The 14,715-nt window shown below is 51.5% G+C and overlaps 1 protein-coding gene across 7 annotated transcripts in view; it reads left to right on the top strand.

Moving 5' to 3' along the window:
• BCORL1 (BCL6 corepressor like 1) overlaps positions 1-14,715 on the top strand; it is a 62,273-nt gene that overhangs the window by 23,861 nt on the left and 23,697 nt on the right. For 6 of the 7 annotated variants that reach the window (XM_087860207.1, XM_087860208.1, XM_087860205.1 and 3 more), the window contains 4 exons: positions 72-3,350; positions 8,466-8,631; positions 9,900-9,980; positions 11,972-12,361. In XM_087860207.1, the coding sequence (XP_087716333.1) occupies positions 72-3,350; positions 8,466-8,631; positions 9,900-9,980; positions 11,972-12,361 (3,916 nt within the window). The remainder of the gene's footprint in view (positions 1-71; positions 3,351-8,465; positions 8,632-9,899; positions 9,981-11,971; positions 12,362-14,715) is intronic. The other variant, XM_087860210.1, reaches the window with a different exon arrangement.

The raw sequence follows: 14,715 nt of genomic DNA, 5'->3' as shown, positions 1-14,715 counted from the left end.
CCTGGGCCTCGGGACACTTGCACCAAGCACAGAGAGCTAGCTAAGACGGGCACGCTGCTCTGTCGTTGCAGGTGGAGCTCACGGCAGTTGGAAGTGGCAGCAATGCCCGGGGGGCAGACCCAGATGGCAGTACAGCAGAAAAACTTGGGCACAAGTCAGAAGACAAGGCTGACGACCCCCAGCCACAAATGGACTATGCTGGGAATGTGGCGGAGGCTGAGGGCCTGTTGGTGCCGCTGAGCGGTGCAGGAGAGGGGCTCAAGCTTCCTGCTCCTGACAGCGGCGCCTCCGAGGCTGGTGACAGCAGGGCCGACTGCTCCTGGGCTCCCCTCAGCACCCAAATGAGCAAGCAGGTGGACTGCTCAGCAGCTGGGGTGAAGGCTTTGGACTCTCGGCATGGCGTGGGGGAGAAGAATACTTTCATTTTGGCAACTCTGGGAACTGGAGTCCCTGTGGAGGGAACCCTGCCTCTGGTTACCACTAACTTCAGTCCGCTGCCAGCCCCCATCTGCCCCCCTGCTCCCAGTTCGGCTTCTGTCCCCCCGTCTGTTCCGGATCCGTTCCAGGTTCCCCTCTCCGTCCCCACCCCGGTGCCCCACTCTGGGCTAGTTCCCGTCCAGGTTGCCACTTCGGTTCCGGCCCCTTCCCCTCCCTTAGCGCCGGTTCCGGCTCTGGCCCCAGCACCACCGTCGGTGCCCACACTCATCTCTGATTCGAACCCCCTTTCAGTTTCGGCCTCAGTCTTGGTGCCTGTGCCAGCTTCGGCTCCCCCCTCGGGTCCCGTTCCCCTGTCGGCTCCGGCCCCTACCCCCCTCTCAGTCCCAGTTTCAGCTCCTCCCTTGGCTCTGATCCAGGCTCCTGTGCCCCCTTCAGCTCCAACCTTGGTCCTCGCGCCTGTCCCCACACCAGTTTTGGCTCCCATGCCGGCGTCCACGCCTCCAGCAGCTCCTGCCCCTCCGTCAGTGCCGATGCCCACCCCAACTCCATCTTCTGGCCCACCCTCTACCCCCACCCTCATCCCTGCCTTTGCTCCTACGCCGGTGCCTGCACCCACCCCGGCCCCGATCTTTACTCCGGCCCCCACGCCCATGCCGGCTGCCACGCCAGCTGCCATTCCCACCTCTGCACCCATCCCAGCCTCCTTTAGTTTGAGTCGAGTATGTTTTCCTGCAGCTCAGGCACCAGCTATGCAAAAAGTGCCCCTGTCCTTTCAGCCAGGGACGGTACTGACCCCAAGCCAGCCGCTGGTATATATCCCACCTCCGAGCTGTGGGCAGCCGCTCAGTGTGGCCACACTGCCAACCACCTTGGGGGTCTCCTCTACTCTTACACTGCCTGTCCTGCCTTCCTACCTTCAGGACAGGTGTCTCCCTGGTGTGCTGGCCTCCCCAGAGCTCCGGTCTTACCCATATGCGTTTTCTGTGGCCCGGCCTCTGACTTCAGATTCCAAACTGGTCTCTTTGGAGGTGAACAGGCTTCCCTGTGCGTCCCCATCCGGCAGCACCAGCACCCAGCCTGCGCCCGATGGGGTCCCCGGGCCTTTGGCAGATACTTCCCTCTCTACTGCTTCTGCCAAGGTGCTTCCAACCCCACAGCCTTTGTTGCCAGCCCCCAGCGTGAGCTCGGCCCCACCGCACCCCGCCAAGATGCCAAGTGGCGGCGAGCAGCAAACAGAAGGGACTTCCGTCACCTTCTCTCCCCTCAAGTCACCTCCACAGCTGGAGCGGGAGATGGCCTCTCCACCTGAGTGCAGTGAGATGCCCCTTGACCTCTCCTCCAAGTCCAACCGCCAGAAGCTTCCATTGCCGAACCAACGCAAGACGCCCCCCATGCCCGTGTTGACCCCTGTGCACACCAGCAGCAAGGCCCTCCTCTCCACGGTCTTGTCTAGGTCTCAGCGCACAACCCAGGCTGCTGGGAGCAATGTCACCTCATGCCTGGGCTCTACTTCCTCGCCCTTTGTCATCTTTCCCGAGATCGTGAGGAATGGGGACCCGAGCACCTGGGTGAAGAATTCAACTGCGCTGATCAGCACCATTCCTGGCACCTACGTGGGAGTGGCCAACCCAGTGCCTGCATCCCTGCTGCTGAACAAAGACCCTAACCTGGGCATCAACCGAGACCCCCGCCATCTCCCCAAGCAGGAGCCCATCTCCATCATCGATCAAGGAGAGCCTAAGAGCACCGGTCCCCCCTGTGGCAAGAAGGGCAGCCAGGCTGGGACTGAGGGACAGCCAAGCACAGTCAAACGTTACACCCCAGCCCGCATTGCCCCTGGGCTGCCGGGGTGCCAAACCAAGGAGGTCTCTCTGTGGAAGCCCACGGGGCCAGCAAATATTTACCCACGGTGTTCAGTCAACGGGAAACCCACCAGCACCCAGGTCCTGCCTGTTGGCTGGTCACCATACCACCAAGCGTCTCTGCTTTCCATTGGCATTTCCAGTGCCGGGCAGCTGACCCCCAGTCAGGGGGTGCCCATCAGGCCCACCAGCGTTGTTTCTGAGTTTTCTGGTGTGCCGTCTCTTGGCCCCAGCGAAGCTGTGCATGGACTTCCCGAGGGGCAGCCACGGCCTGGGGGCGCCTTTGCTCCAGAGCAGGACACTGGCACAAAGAACAAAACTTGCCGGATTGCTGCCAAGCCTTATGAAGAACAAGTCAACCCTGTCCTCCTGACTCTCAGCCCTCAGACAGGGACCTTGGCACTGTCTGTGCAGCCTAGCAGTGGGGACATAAAAGTGAATCAGGGGCCCGAGGAATCAGAGAGCCACCTCTGCCCCGACAGCACTCCTAAGATAGAAGGTCCCCAGGGGGCTTGTGGCCTGAAGCTGGCAGGAGACACGAAGCCTAAAAACCAAGTGCTGGCCACCTACATGTCCCATGAGCTGGTCCTGGCCACCCCCCAGAACCTGCACAAGATGCCCGAGCTGCCTTTGCTACCTCATGACAACCGCCCCAAGGAACTCATCTTGGATGTGGTCCCGAGCAGCAAGAGGGGCTCCAGCACAGAGCTTTCACAGCTTGGAAGCCAGGTGGACCTGGGGCGGGTGAAAATGGAGAAGGTGGATGGTGATGTGGTCTTCAATTTAGCCACCTGCTTCCGGGCGGATGGCCTCCCAGCAGCTCCCCAGAGGGGCCAAGCTGAAGTTCGGAATAAGGCCGGGCAGGCTCGAGTGAAACAGGAAAGTGTAGGTGTGTTTGCTTGCAAGAACAAGTGGCAGCCAGACTCAGTGGTGACTGATGGGGTGACGGAATCTCTGCCGCCCAAGAAAATGAAATACAGCAAAGAGAAGGACGGTGAGGAGCAGCAGCCACAAGCCAAGGTCATAGCCCGGAGTTCCCATGGACCCAAGGTGAGTGCGGGGCTGAGGTCAAGGGCAGGGCCCGGACACCGGAGGTCTGCTTTATCCTGCACATGTCAGCCTCCCACGGCGGTGTTCTCGAGTAGCTCTGTGAACTAAACTGATTGGAAGGCTTGTGTAAAGTGAATAATGACCTGCTGTCCCCTTTCTAAGTTACACTGTCCATATATGGTGTTTTAGCATGAGGAGGGGCTGGCTTGTATTTTGTAGGATGTGGGAAATGATTTGGTCCCTGAGGCCAGGGAAGCCATTGTCCCAGATGAGGTTGGAAAGCGGAAGAAGGGATTGACGAGGGAAATCAATTAATAACAGGCCCTTCCCCACATAACCATTCTTCCTTTTCCTTTTCTGAGATGACTGCTGGCCTTGAGAACTTGGGATTCTCAAGGGGAGGGAAGGGGCCTTTGACAGGGTTGTTCTCTGCACCACTGGAGGAGCCTGCTCAGGATATGCTTGGAGTTTTGTGGGGCCAAGGCCAATTTGGCTTCTGGGCTCAGCCGCCAGTTTCCTATCCGCCCAGTGCTTGGGGTGGCAGCTTTGTGTTTAGGCCCATTGGGAATGTGGTGTGCAAGACAGGTGGGCATCTGGATCTGGGTTCTTAGTGGTGGTAGGGATCTAGGCAAAAAGATGGGCCAAGAGGGTTCAACTTGAATCCAGTGGTGTTCAGAGGGGATCCAGAAACTGCTGGTGATCCAAGGAGACTCTCAAAGCAGTTGAAGATAGGGCTTCTCAAAAATGTGGAGCAATTTAAGGGCACCTGACTGGTTCAGTCAGAAGAGCATGTGACTCTTGATCTTGGGGTCATGAGTTCGAGCCCTGTGTTGGATGTAGAGATTATTTAAGTAAATAAGAAACTTGTAAAAAATATGGAGTGATTTGAAGTTATGTTAAGAAGCCTTCAAATTGAATGTTTTTTTTAAAGAATTGTATTTATTTAGGGGTGCCCGGGTGGCTCGGTCAGGTGTCTGCTTTCCGCTCAGCTCATGATCCTAGGGTCCTGGGATTGAGCCCTGCGTCGGGCTCCCTGCTTGGTGGGAGCCTGCTTCTCCCTCTCCCCGCCCCTTGCTCGTGCTCTCTCTCTGTGTCTCTGTCAAATAAATAAATAAAATCTTTTTTAAAATTTAGAAAAAGATTGTATTTATTTATTTGAGAGAGAGAGGGGTGGGGGAGAGAAAAGAGGGAGAAGCAGACTCCCCGCTGAGCAGAGAGCCCAACGTGGGACTCAATCCCAGGACTTCAAGATAATGACCTGAGCGGAAGACAGATGGTTCACCAACTGAGCCACCCAGCTGCCCCACCTTTTTTTCAAACTGCTGGTTGCAATATTTTATTTCATTTTCATTTTTTTAATAGTTTTATTGGAATGCAGCCATGCTCTTTTCTTTTTTAAGGTTTTTCGTTTTCAAATTGAATGTTGATATACATTAATGAACAGATTTCTAGCCAGAGTACCATGAATTTGGGTTTGTGGCAGAAGCTTTTACTCTTTTTTGGACCATAGAGCATTTTGGGAAACTGTAAGACCCTGTCCATAGAAACATGACCTCAGAATTTTGCCAGTAATTTCAAGGAGTTCATGGGCCCATCCCCTCCACAAAGCCTGACCATGGGCTCCAAATTAAGAACCCCAGGGATAGAGTTTGGGTGGGTTTTCTCAATGATCTCACAGCCACCTCTGTATGGCAGAGACATGCCAAGTAGGATCACAGGTCATGACGTAGTAGAGCATATATATAGCATTTGCTTTAGTGACTGTGATTTGTCCTTGGTGGTAAAAAGAATAATAATTCATGTCATTACATGTACTGTATGCTACACACACACACACACACACACACACACACACACACACACGTAGCTTATATACTATATGCCAAGTCCTTTCTACAGACGTCATCTAACTTAATCCTTACAATAACCCTATGAGGTGAATGCTGTACCCAATTTACAGATAAGAAAACGAAGGAAACAGACTGAATGGGCACGTTACCCAAAGTTACACAGCTGCTAAATGGCAGAGCTGGAAATCAGACTCTGGTCATTGGCTCCAGAGTTCATGTCCATCTTCAGCTGTGCCACCCTCTCTTTTCCTCTCCTTATGTATAACTGTTTCGGAGGCCATTCGGCAAGTGTTTGCGAGTGGTTAGTACATGCTAGTCCCTCCCAGGCAGTGAGCTACATCTTCAGGAGGGCGGTACAGCATTGTGGTGAGGATGATGCTTTCCGGAGCCACGCACAGTGCCCGAGTTTAAATCTTGGTCCTGCTTTTTCCTAACTGTGTGCTATTGGTCAAGTGGCTTAATCTCACCAGCCCTCAGTTTCCTCATCTGTACAATGAGACAGTAATAGTACCTCTTTCGTAGGGCTGTGTAAAGATTAAATGAGATGATGTCATGAAGTGTCCAGAATAGGCAAATTGAGACAGAAAGTAGAATCATGGTAGGGACATGGGTATGGAGTTTCCATTTGGGGCAGTGAAAAAGTTCTGGAACTTGAAGATGGTTATACGACTCTGCAACTATACTAAAAGCAATGGAATTGTAAATTTGATCAAATGAATTGTATGGTATATCTCAAAAAATGACATGTCAATAAAGCTGATGTTAATAAAAAGTAAATGAGGTGATATATATGAATGCTTAGAACAGTGCCTGGCAGGTAGTAAGTGCTCAGTAAATGTTTGTGGCTGCTGGTGGTTATTGTTAGTGTTGCTAACAAAATACACATGCTCCCTGCTCTCATGGAGCTTATGTCTTGCAGGCGACCTGATGACAGGCAGGCACTGCCCTTTACTATATTAGATGAAGAGTTCACTGGGCTCACTGACAGATGCCGAGGGCAAAGAATAAAGTTACAAGATCGGGGGCCTTGTAGCAGCCCTTCGCAGCTTCCTGTAGTGATTTAGCAAATGTCCATTTTGGGGGGAGAGTAAATAACTTAGATCTTTCTTTTCTTATCTTCCATTTTTCCGGAGAAAGAAACTGTTGATAAGCAAAGTCAGATCAGGGCTTAATTCAAAACAGCCCCTTTCAGGGTATGGCCAAGAATCAGAATAGTTTCCTGTCCCCTATACCACCTGCCCCAAGGCCTCATGGAATCCTGAAGGGCTGGCTGAATCATCAGCAAAGAGAGTTCTGCTTCATCTGGTACTTGGGTGTATTTTCTTGTCTTCTCATCCTTTGGAAAATTCTTTGGAAAACCTTTCAAAACTCTGTTAACCAGAACATTCATCTTACACAGTCACCCCATCCACCCAACTTTTTGCCTAAGTTAGAGCGTGCAAATACATTTTTACCTCGGTGCTGCCCTTGCAGAACATACCGACAGAAATCCCTTCTAGATGTTCTGTTTTACTTGTTTTTGTCTATCTTAGGAAATAAAAGTTAATGATCTGCACTTGAAAGAGCCAGCTAAAGGTGATATTCAGAAATAAATAGGACATGTTCAGATTTATGTGCTTTTAACTTTATTCCCCTGACTTCAAGTAGTCTTTCTCTGGCCATTCCTGAAGGTGAGATTTTAAGCAACAGTTCCCCATCTTTCTCTTTCCTCCCCGGTTCTTTCTTTTTCTTAACACTTTGATTTTATAGGAACCAGCAAGCAGTCCTAGGAATTTGGTGGGAAACAGTCACTCCCTATCCCTGGGGAATTGAGACACCCCCCCCAACACCCCAGAAAATGTTCTATTGATAAGACATCGGCTATCCCCTTAGTTGGACCTAGACAGTGATAACCTTCTGGAAGGTGCATGTGGGTCTGCTTAGGTGGAAAACAACTCTTCCTTTCTTCCTAGGGCCTGCTTTCATTGTTAAAATGTTTTGCTTCGGGGCGCCTGGGTGGCACAGTCGTTAAGCGTCTGCCTTCGGCTCAGGGCGTGATCCCAGAGTCCTGGGATCGAGCCCCACATCGGGCTCCTCCGCTGGGAGCCTGCTTCTTCCTCTCCCACTCCCCCTGCTTGTGTTCCCTCTCTCGCTGGCTGTCTCTGTCAAATAAATAAAATCTTTAAAAATAAATAAATAAAATGTTTTGCTTATTCTGCACTCCCTGGATGCTAGAATACTGGAAATCCCTACGTTGCCCATTTCTTGTTTGGTGGCATGGAGAGACCTCAAAGCTTGTGAGCGTATGCAGCTGTGAGGCTGAGAGTGTCCTTGCACTGTGTCAGCACGGCCATTGTGCCTATCTGAGTGAGTGGGGCTGAGCAAAAACTGTGGACAGGAGTGAGGAAGGAGAAAAGTGAGAGCTCCTGCAGAGAGAGGCCCAAGTGGGAAGCCAGGAGCTGTAGGTCTCAGTCCCAGCTCTGCCACTTTCTCACTGCAGGCACAAATGAGCTCATTTGCAGGTTTGCCTGGTAAATGGCAGCCGCCCCCAAGTGTGTGGACACCTGGGGCTGTGTGTTGCCCTGGACAAAGCATTTAACATCTAGTCTTGGAGCCTCAGTTTCCTTGTCTGTTCAGTGGGGATGATATCAGCTTCTGCTCTCGGGGTTGTCAGGAAGATCAAATCAAATACCAGAGAAGAGAACGTTGTGAGATGTTGAAAGTACTGCAGAGTATCAAGTGGCCTTATTAATAAAGCCTCGGCCTTTTCCTTGTCTTCCATAAGTACGGGGCAATGTGAGTTTGCTCCCATGTCATGCCTTTCTTCTCGCCTTCATTGACTTTATTACACATGGAGATAGACTGTTTTTCTGGAGTTGGCGTGGGCTAAGAATTGTTTTCAGTTGCTGGTGTCCATACCATTCACAGTGAGGGTATTTGACCAGTGTGGCCCCCCGACTTGCTGAAGAGCCATTTCTGTTTTCTGCCTGTCTCTATTGCTGTTGGGTTGTAGAAAGCACGGGCCGACTTTGCACCTTTGAAAATGACTTTGGGTGTTGATGTGGCTTGTGAATGCAGCCTCCATAGACCTGGAAAAATGATGGCATGTGGATGTCTGTGGGGATTAGCTAGGGTGAGGGGTTCAGGCCCAGAAATCCCCTTCCCCGGGCCCCCACCTGGGCAGCTCCTGTCCGTTTGTCAAAACGGGGCACCGGACTTACCATTGGCAAAGCTTTCTTAAGAAGTGAAACTGATCTCAGACTTGACTGTCCCTACCTCTCCACAGTGCCGGAAGCCGCCTAGTGACCCCCAGGAACCCACCAAGAAAAGCCCCAGGGGGGCTTCAGATTCAGGAAAAGAGCACAATGGAGTCCGGGTAAAGCACAAGCACCGGAAAGCAGCGAAGCCAGATTCCCAGTCTCCAGGAAAGCGAGCCGATGGCCATGAGGAAGGTAGGCTGCTCAGGGATCCCCGTGGCAGGTCAGTGGTGGGCTGGGGGCTGGGGGTGGCTCTGCACTGTCCGGAAAAGTGAGACTTCCTCCTTATGGAAGGAAGATAAAATTGACACCTCTGAAATCAAAGGCAAGGGAGAGGGGGAAGGGGCTTATTCTGTTTACCCTGGTCATTAGAATAAGGTACACTCTGAGGGTCAAAGAAGGTGGTTTTCAGACAAATGGAAGTCACTCCTACGACAGAGTAGCCGACCCATTACCCTGCAGCGGGTCTAGGCTCAGAGAAGAAATGGGGCTCCTGAGGACCAAAACAGCAGGACAGGGTTCATGACACCCGTTTTTCTACTTTGGTATATCCAAAAACTCCCATTATAAAAAGTTAAAAAATTAATATGCAGCTAGCTAGCCAGAAGTGTTTAGGGAAATCCTGAACCCTTAGTATCGAGGTGCACACAGTGTGTTTGGAGTAGGCAGGTGTGTACTTGACCTGCGTGCTCTGCTGCTGGTTCCCTGGTGCCCTCATCCGAGAGAGATGCCAGTGTGCTCCTGCGCGCAGTAGCCTGTGTTCATGGCCTCGCCCGTCCGACATGACCTGCCCTTTTCTAGTCTGTTCTTTTTTTTTTTTTAAAGATTTTATTTATTTGACAGAGATAGAGACAGCCAGCGAGAGAGGGAACACAAGCAGGGGGAGTGGGAGAGGAAGAAGCAGGCTCATAGCAGAGGAGCCTGATGTGGGGCTCGATCCCGTAACGCCGGGATCACGCCCTGAGCCGAAGGCAGGCGCTTAACCGCTGTGCCACCCAGGCGCCCCTCTAGTCTGTTCTTATACGGCAGTTTTCCTTTGTCCACTACTCCCTGCTCCCATCTTCCTGCCTTGTGCAGTCCTCTACAATCCGTTGAGGTTGCCCTCGCCTGGGACCTGCTCCGGCTTAGTTCTAACTTTGTGGAGATGCAGCAGTCTCGTAGTCCTGCAGGCAGCCAGGCCTTCAACTTGCTGGCATGCTGGCCAATTGATTCTGTACACAGCCTTTTTCTTTGGTGTCAGCAAAAATGACCCAACTCCCAGTTTCAGAAACCACCGGGAAGTGCTCCTTCTCCAAGAGATGTACATAGGTGAGAGCAGCATGAGGAGAGCCAATGAATGCAACCCCGGGGAAAACACAAACCCTCCCTTGATTTTTCCACCTGAGACTCTCGGGGGCTTTCAGTCCTTGGACTCCTGATTGTGATATTTCTACCTTCTGCCCTGAAACCGCACATCACTCCAGGTTCCTTGGAGAAGAAAGCAAAGAGCAGTTTCCGTGACTTCATCCCTGTGGTTCTGAGCACGCGGACGCGCAGTCAGTCTGGTGAGTGAATCTGAAGCTGTGCCCATCTTGGCCCTTCTCTGCAGAGAGAGGTAGAAATCTGGCCGAGCGATTTTGCCCTTGGCCCAGGTGAAGAGTTGAGAATTTGACTCATGGTGCTAAGATACCCACCCAGCTCCTTGCAGAGACAAGAGAGCCCAGGGTGGGGAAGGGGAACACGGCCCACGATGCTAGGACTGCTTGCTTTGCTTTTCCAAACGGGGCTTTTCCAAGCAGGGATTTGACGTCTCTTATTGGCAGCCAATGGTGGAAAGAGGAAAGGCCTGTGCCACTCAGGAAAACTGGCCTACTCCAAACTTTGGCATCTCGTGATTAGTGGGGCCAGTCTCAGGCACGGACATACAACCTTTGGACTTACTGCCTAATGTGACAGGCATCATCAAAATCGGATATGGTCATTGAATTGTCAGGGCCGGTAGAATCACATTTGGTCCCCTGAGTTTGTATTCGGTGTCTAAAAAAAGATAGCTCTCTCTAGCCCCTGCTATTGTCTCCACGTTGGTATGTAGTGCTAGGAGTGTTTGCCCTGGTTCACCCGTATTTCCATGCAAAGTGGATAGAACGGGGAAGCAGGGCGCAATGTAAACTCGGCTAGCTGACATTCTATTAACTGGCACCTCAGCACATGGAGAGCGCTGTGGTAATTGGGGCTCATAATGACGGCCTGGAGGCCTCGCAAAATCCTGAAGTGTCCTCTGAATCATCAAAGAGTGATTACATTACGCCCAGTCTCGTTTTACTGTTAAACACATTGTACTGTATTTGATTCTTTGGAAATTGGTGATCCCTGTGTGATCTCTATGGTGATTCCATATTAACTAGACTATTAGATTAACCAGAACACTTCATTCCTTGCCTGGTCTGTATATGGAAAATTTGCTGGATATTTGCTGTCTTTAAACGGTCTGATTGACTTGAAGATTTAGTTAAGGACTGCTGTGTTGCCTCAAAAATTTCTTTCTTCTGCTGACCTCGCTTGTGTTTGGGGATTGTCAAGTTAATAGCAAGTCCTTGGGAGAAAGATGGTGGTGTCTCTCAGAGCTGCTTCTGAAGAAGATCATCAGATCTGCTGTTGTACTAAACCAGGCCAATTTATTGTCATACTTTTGTGGCTAGCAGAATTAAAGGAAGGAGTGGGGATGAAAATGGCTTCTTGGCAAGATGGTGGAGGAGGGCAGGAAAGGTACCATCCTGCAGGGGTGGTGGGGAGAGGGGAGGGTAGTGCCTGCCCAGCAGTGAGGAACAGCAGCGGTGGGGAGGAGATGGGCGAGCAGGGAGAGAGCTCCACCCCTGGACTCTCGGCCACTTAATAGTAGGTGGGGTCAACATAAGGGAAGAGGGACTGGTGGAGGAGGAGCATTTGGGCGGGACTAACCCAGACTGTGTCACAGGAAAGGGACTCCTTGCTTTGCTTTTCCTGAGACTCTTCTTTTGTGATGATTCTGCTTGCCCAGGGTGGCTCTGTCAGTGAGACTGGTGGTCACATAGTGAGCAGGGGCGGGGGTGCCCTGCCAATCTGCCCTCCCTCACTTGCTACTGAACCCTAATTTCTCAAAGGGCAGGGACCTGTGGCCCCCTCCTGCTCCTCACATAGTGCTTGGCACCTCGTAAGCACTAAGAGTTCATGCAATGAATTAAAGTCACAGCAACATGGATGAGGAAGGGTGTGTGGTGTGGCTTGGATGCTCGATATTTGTGTGGTATATCGGACTCTGTAAAGTGCTTATGGGCCGATTATCTCATTTGAGCCTGCAAACAGTCCTGTGAGGCCAGTAAGGCAGAGAACAGTTTCCCTGTTTTATAGAGGAGGAAACAGAAATGAAAGAACTTTCCCAGAGCACACAGCTAATAACTGGCAGAGCCTGAACTTGAACCCAGACCTTCAAGCTTCTAATCCAGGGCACTTGCTTCGACACCATACTCTTTGTCCTTTGAAGAGGTACCTGACCGTCCTCTGTGCATCCCGTCCACAGGAAGCATCTGTAGCTCCTTTGCTGGTATGGCAGACAGTGACATGGGAAGCCAGGAAGTCTTCCCCACAGAGGAGGAAGAAGATGTGACCCCCACCCCAGCTAAGCGTCGAAAGGTGAGAAAGACCCAACGGGACACCCAGTATCGCAGCCACCATGCCCAGGACAAGACTTTGCTGAGCCAGGGCCGCCGGCACCTGTGGCGAGCCCGAGAAATGCCCTGGAGGACAGAGGCTGCCCGGCAAATGTGGGACACCAATGAGGAGGAGGAGGAAGATGAGGAGGAGGGCCTGGTGAAGAGGAAGAAGCGGAGACGACAGAAGAGCCGAAAATACCAGACTGGGGAGTACCTGACAGAGCAAGAAGAAGAGCAGCGGCGGAAAGGGAGAGCAGGTAAGGCTGGCTGCGGGCTGCTGCCCAGCGAGCTGCTGTCACTCATCCCCAAGCCATGTGACTTTGGCTCCTGGGGACCCTCGGGCATCCTGGGTGTTCCCACCTGTGCCTTCTCTTCGCCAGCCAAAGGCCTCTGCACCCATAAAAGCCTGGTGCTGTGAGCTCCAGCTGCCAGAGGGGGTCACTCAACTCCAGGCCCCAGGTTTTGGCTTGGGGTTCAGATTGAATGAGTTTGGACTGACCTGCAGGGGAGCGGAGGACATGAAGGCCCGAGCCCTCCGATTTCATATAAGAGTCTGAACCTCTGGGCAAGGCCACAGTGGCATCCTTGGCATGGGACAACTCGATACCAAGGAGTTCTCCGGTTGGCTTGAGGGAGCTGGGTCTTGGGAGGCTGGGTTCTGTCTCCTAGAATCCTGGGTTCAAGAAGAAAGAGGCATTGGCTGCCTTTCCTGGGATGCCTCCAGCCCCTACACTAAAAAGAAGTACAATGTTTCCTCAACTTAACAGAAGAACTTCAAGTAGAAGCAGCACAACTTTGCTTTCTCAATTAAAGCTACAAAGGTTATTAAGAGGCAGAGTGAAGCTTTGAGGTGACCCAAGGTGGCAACAGTTTTGTTGGACCCGAGTTGGAAGAGCAGGCAGACCAAGGAGAAAACCAGGCTTTCTTTGGCTACGTCAGATGCTATAATATGTAATCACGGAGGTACAGACTGTCACCAAGGCTAATATCCGTATGTTCTGCTAAGTACTGTTTGGACGCATTTCTGGTTGTTTTTTTGAGGGGGGGCGCCATTTCTGTAACATATTTATAGATGAGCAAAAAGTATGTCTCTGGGTTCTGTAAGAGCATATCTATCTCTCCTTCTCTGACTTCTGCCCTTGAAGCAACAATTGATTGTCTCTGATAATGTATTTATCTTGAGCCGCTGGGAAATATCTACAGTCTCCCTGTTACTGAAAACAGAGTAACTGCCTTCTGAGGGGGTAGTAGATTCTGGGTTTGCTATAATGCAAAGAAGGCTAAACCTCACTTCCAGCTCAGTTGAAGTAGAGATGTATACGATACCATCCCTACACTGCAGACGGTAATGGAGCTAATCATCAACTGTGGGAGAGAGTGGGGTTAATTTTCCCTTTTTCCTATCAGAGCCATAACGGATTGGTCAGGAACGAGGCGTCAGGCCGTTAGTCTTAGCCACTTGTGTTAGGATGAAGAGGAGCTTTTGTGTCGCCCAGTCTTCTTTACTGAGAGCTGATTTCCTACAAGCTTGGATGCTTCCCGCGGAACTTGCCATTTTGGAATGAGAAGAACCTTCAAGGTTACCTGGTTCCATTTTCCACCCAAAGCAGAGATCTCTGTAGCACTGTGGACAGGTAGCCTTTCCGTAAGCACCTCTGGGAGCATGGGGAACACCGCTTGGCAAGGCGTCCTGTTTGACTGGGGGCAGCTGCAGGTGTTGGAACATAGGTCATTCTCCCTCCGTGCCTGTGTCTAAGGGTTTTGAATCAAAGCTTTTTGGCTTTGGCTTATGGTTTGGTTACCTTCGTCTAGATCCAATGGTGACATCTTCATGAAGGGATTGCCTGGCAAACATGTCTCTTCTCAGGAAAGCTCTGATCCTTCCTATTACTACCTATCTTTCAGGTTGACATGAGGGAGTCAGGCAGAGGCCAAACTAGACAGGTCACCGTACTTCTCTGTGAGCCTCGTGACCATTCTGGCTTTTTAAAGGATTTGATGTATTTATTTGAGAGAGAGCATGAGCACGAGTCAGGGTAAGGGGGTGGGGGGACAGAGGGAGAGGGAGAAGCAGACTTCCCACTGAGCGTGGAGCCTGTCACAGAGCTCCAGCCCAGGATCCTGAGATCGTGACCTGAGCTGAAGTGAGACTCTTAGCCTCCCGAGCCACCCAGGTGCCCTCAGGACCTTTCCTTTTGTCCTAGACTTTGGTCTCTCCCTCCTTGACATGCAGAGAGGATAGGAAGAGTCATTTCCACTTACCCAGCTACTACTTCCACTCTGTTTCTTTCTGTGCTACTATGAAGTTCTTGCTCCAGTGCAATTGAATAAACTCCGGAGCCTGCCCTGTCCTGGGTAAACGGAGTAGGGAGCTGCTGCTTTCCTGTGGCCGCGAATGCTGTAATATGGCTTCCCTGTGTTTCCTGAGGTCCTCCCTCACAAGGCACAGTTCTGTTTCCTTCCTCTTTTGCCTCAGCCCAGACTTGTTGCATCAAAAGCCCCAGTTTCGAATGTTCTGGTTGGAATTGCCATTAGAAGCCATCTAACACAGCAGTTCTTGGACAGGTGTGGGGACCCACTGGTGGGTTGGGGCTAATTGGGAGAAAGCGCT

This window comes from Ursus americanus, chromosome X, assembly GCF_024610735.1.
Source record: "Ursus americanus isolate L20-20 chromosome X, mUrsAme1.1.p, whole genome shotgun sequence".
In the NCBI taxonomy this organism is placed as follows: Eukaryota; Metazoa; Chordata; class Mammalia; order Carnivora; family Ursidae; genus Ursus; species Ursus americanus.
Note: the sequence above shows the minus strand (reverse complement) of the source record. Positions and strands in the feature narration are given on the sequence as shown.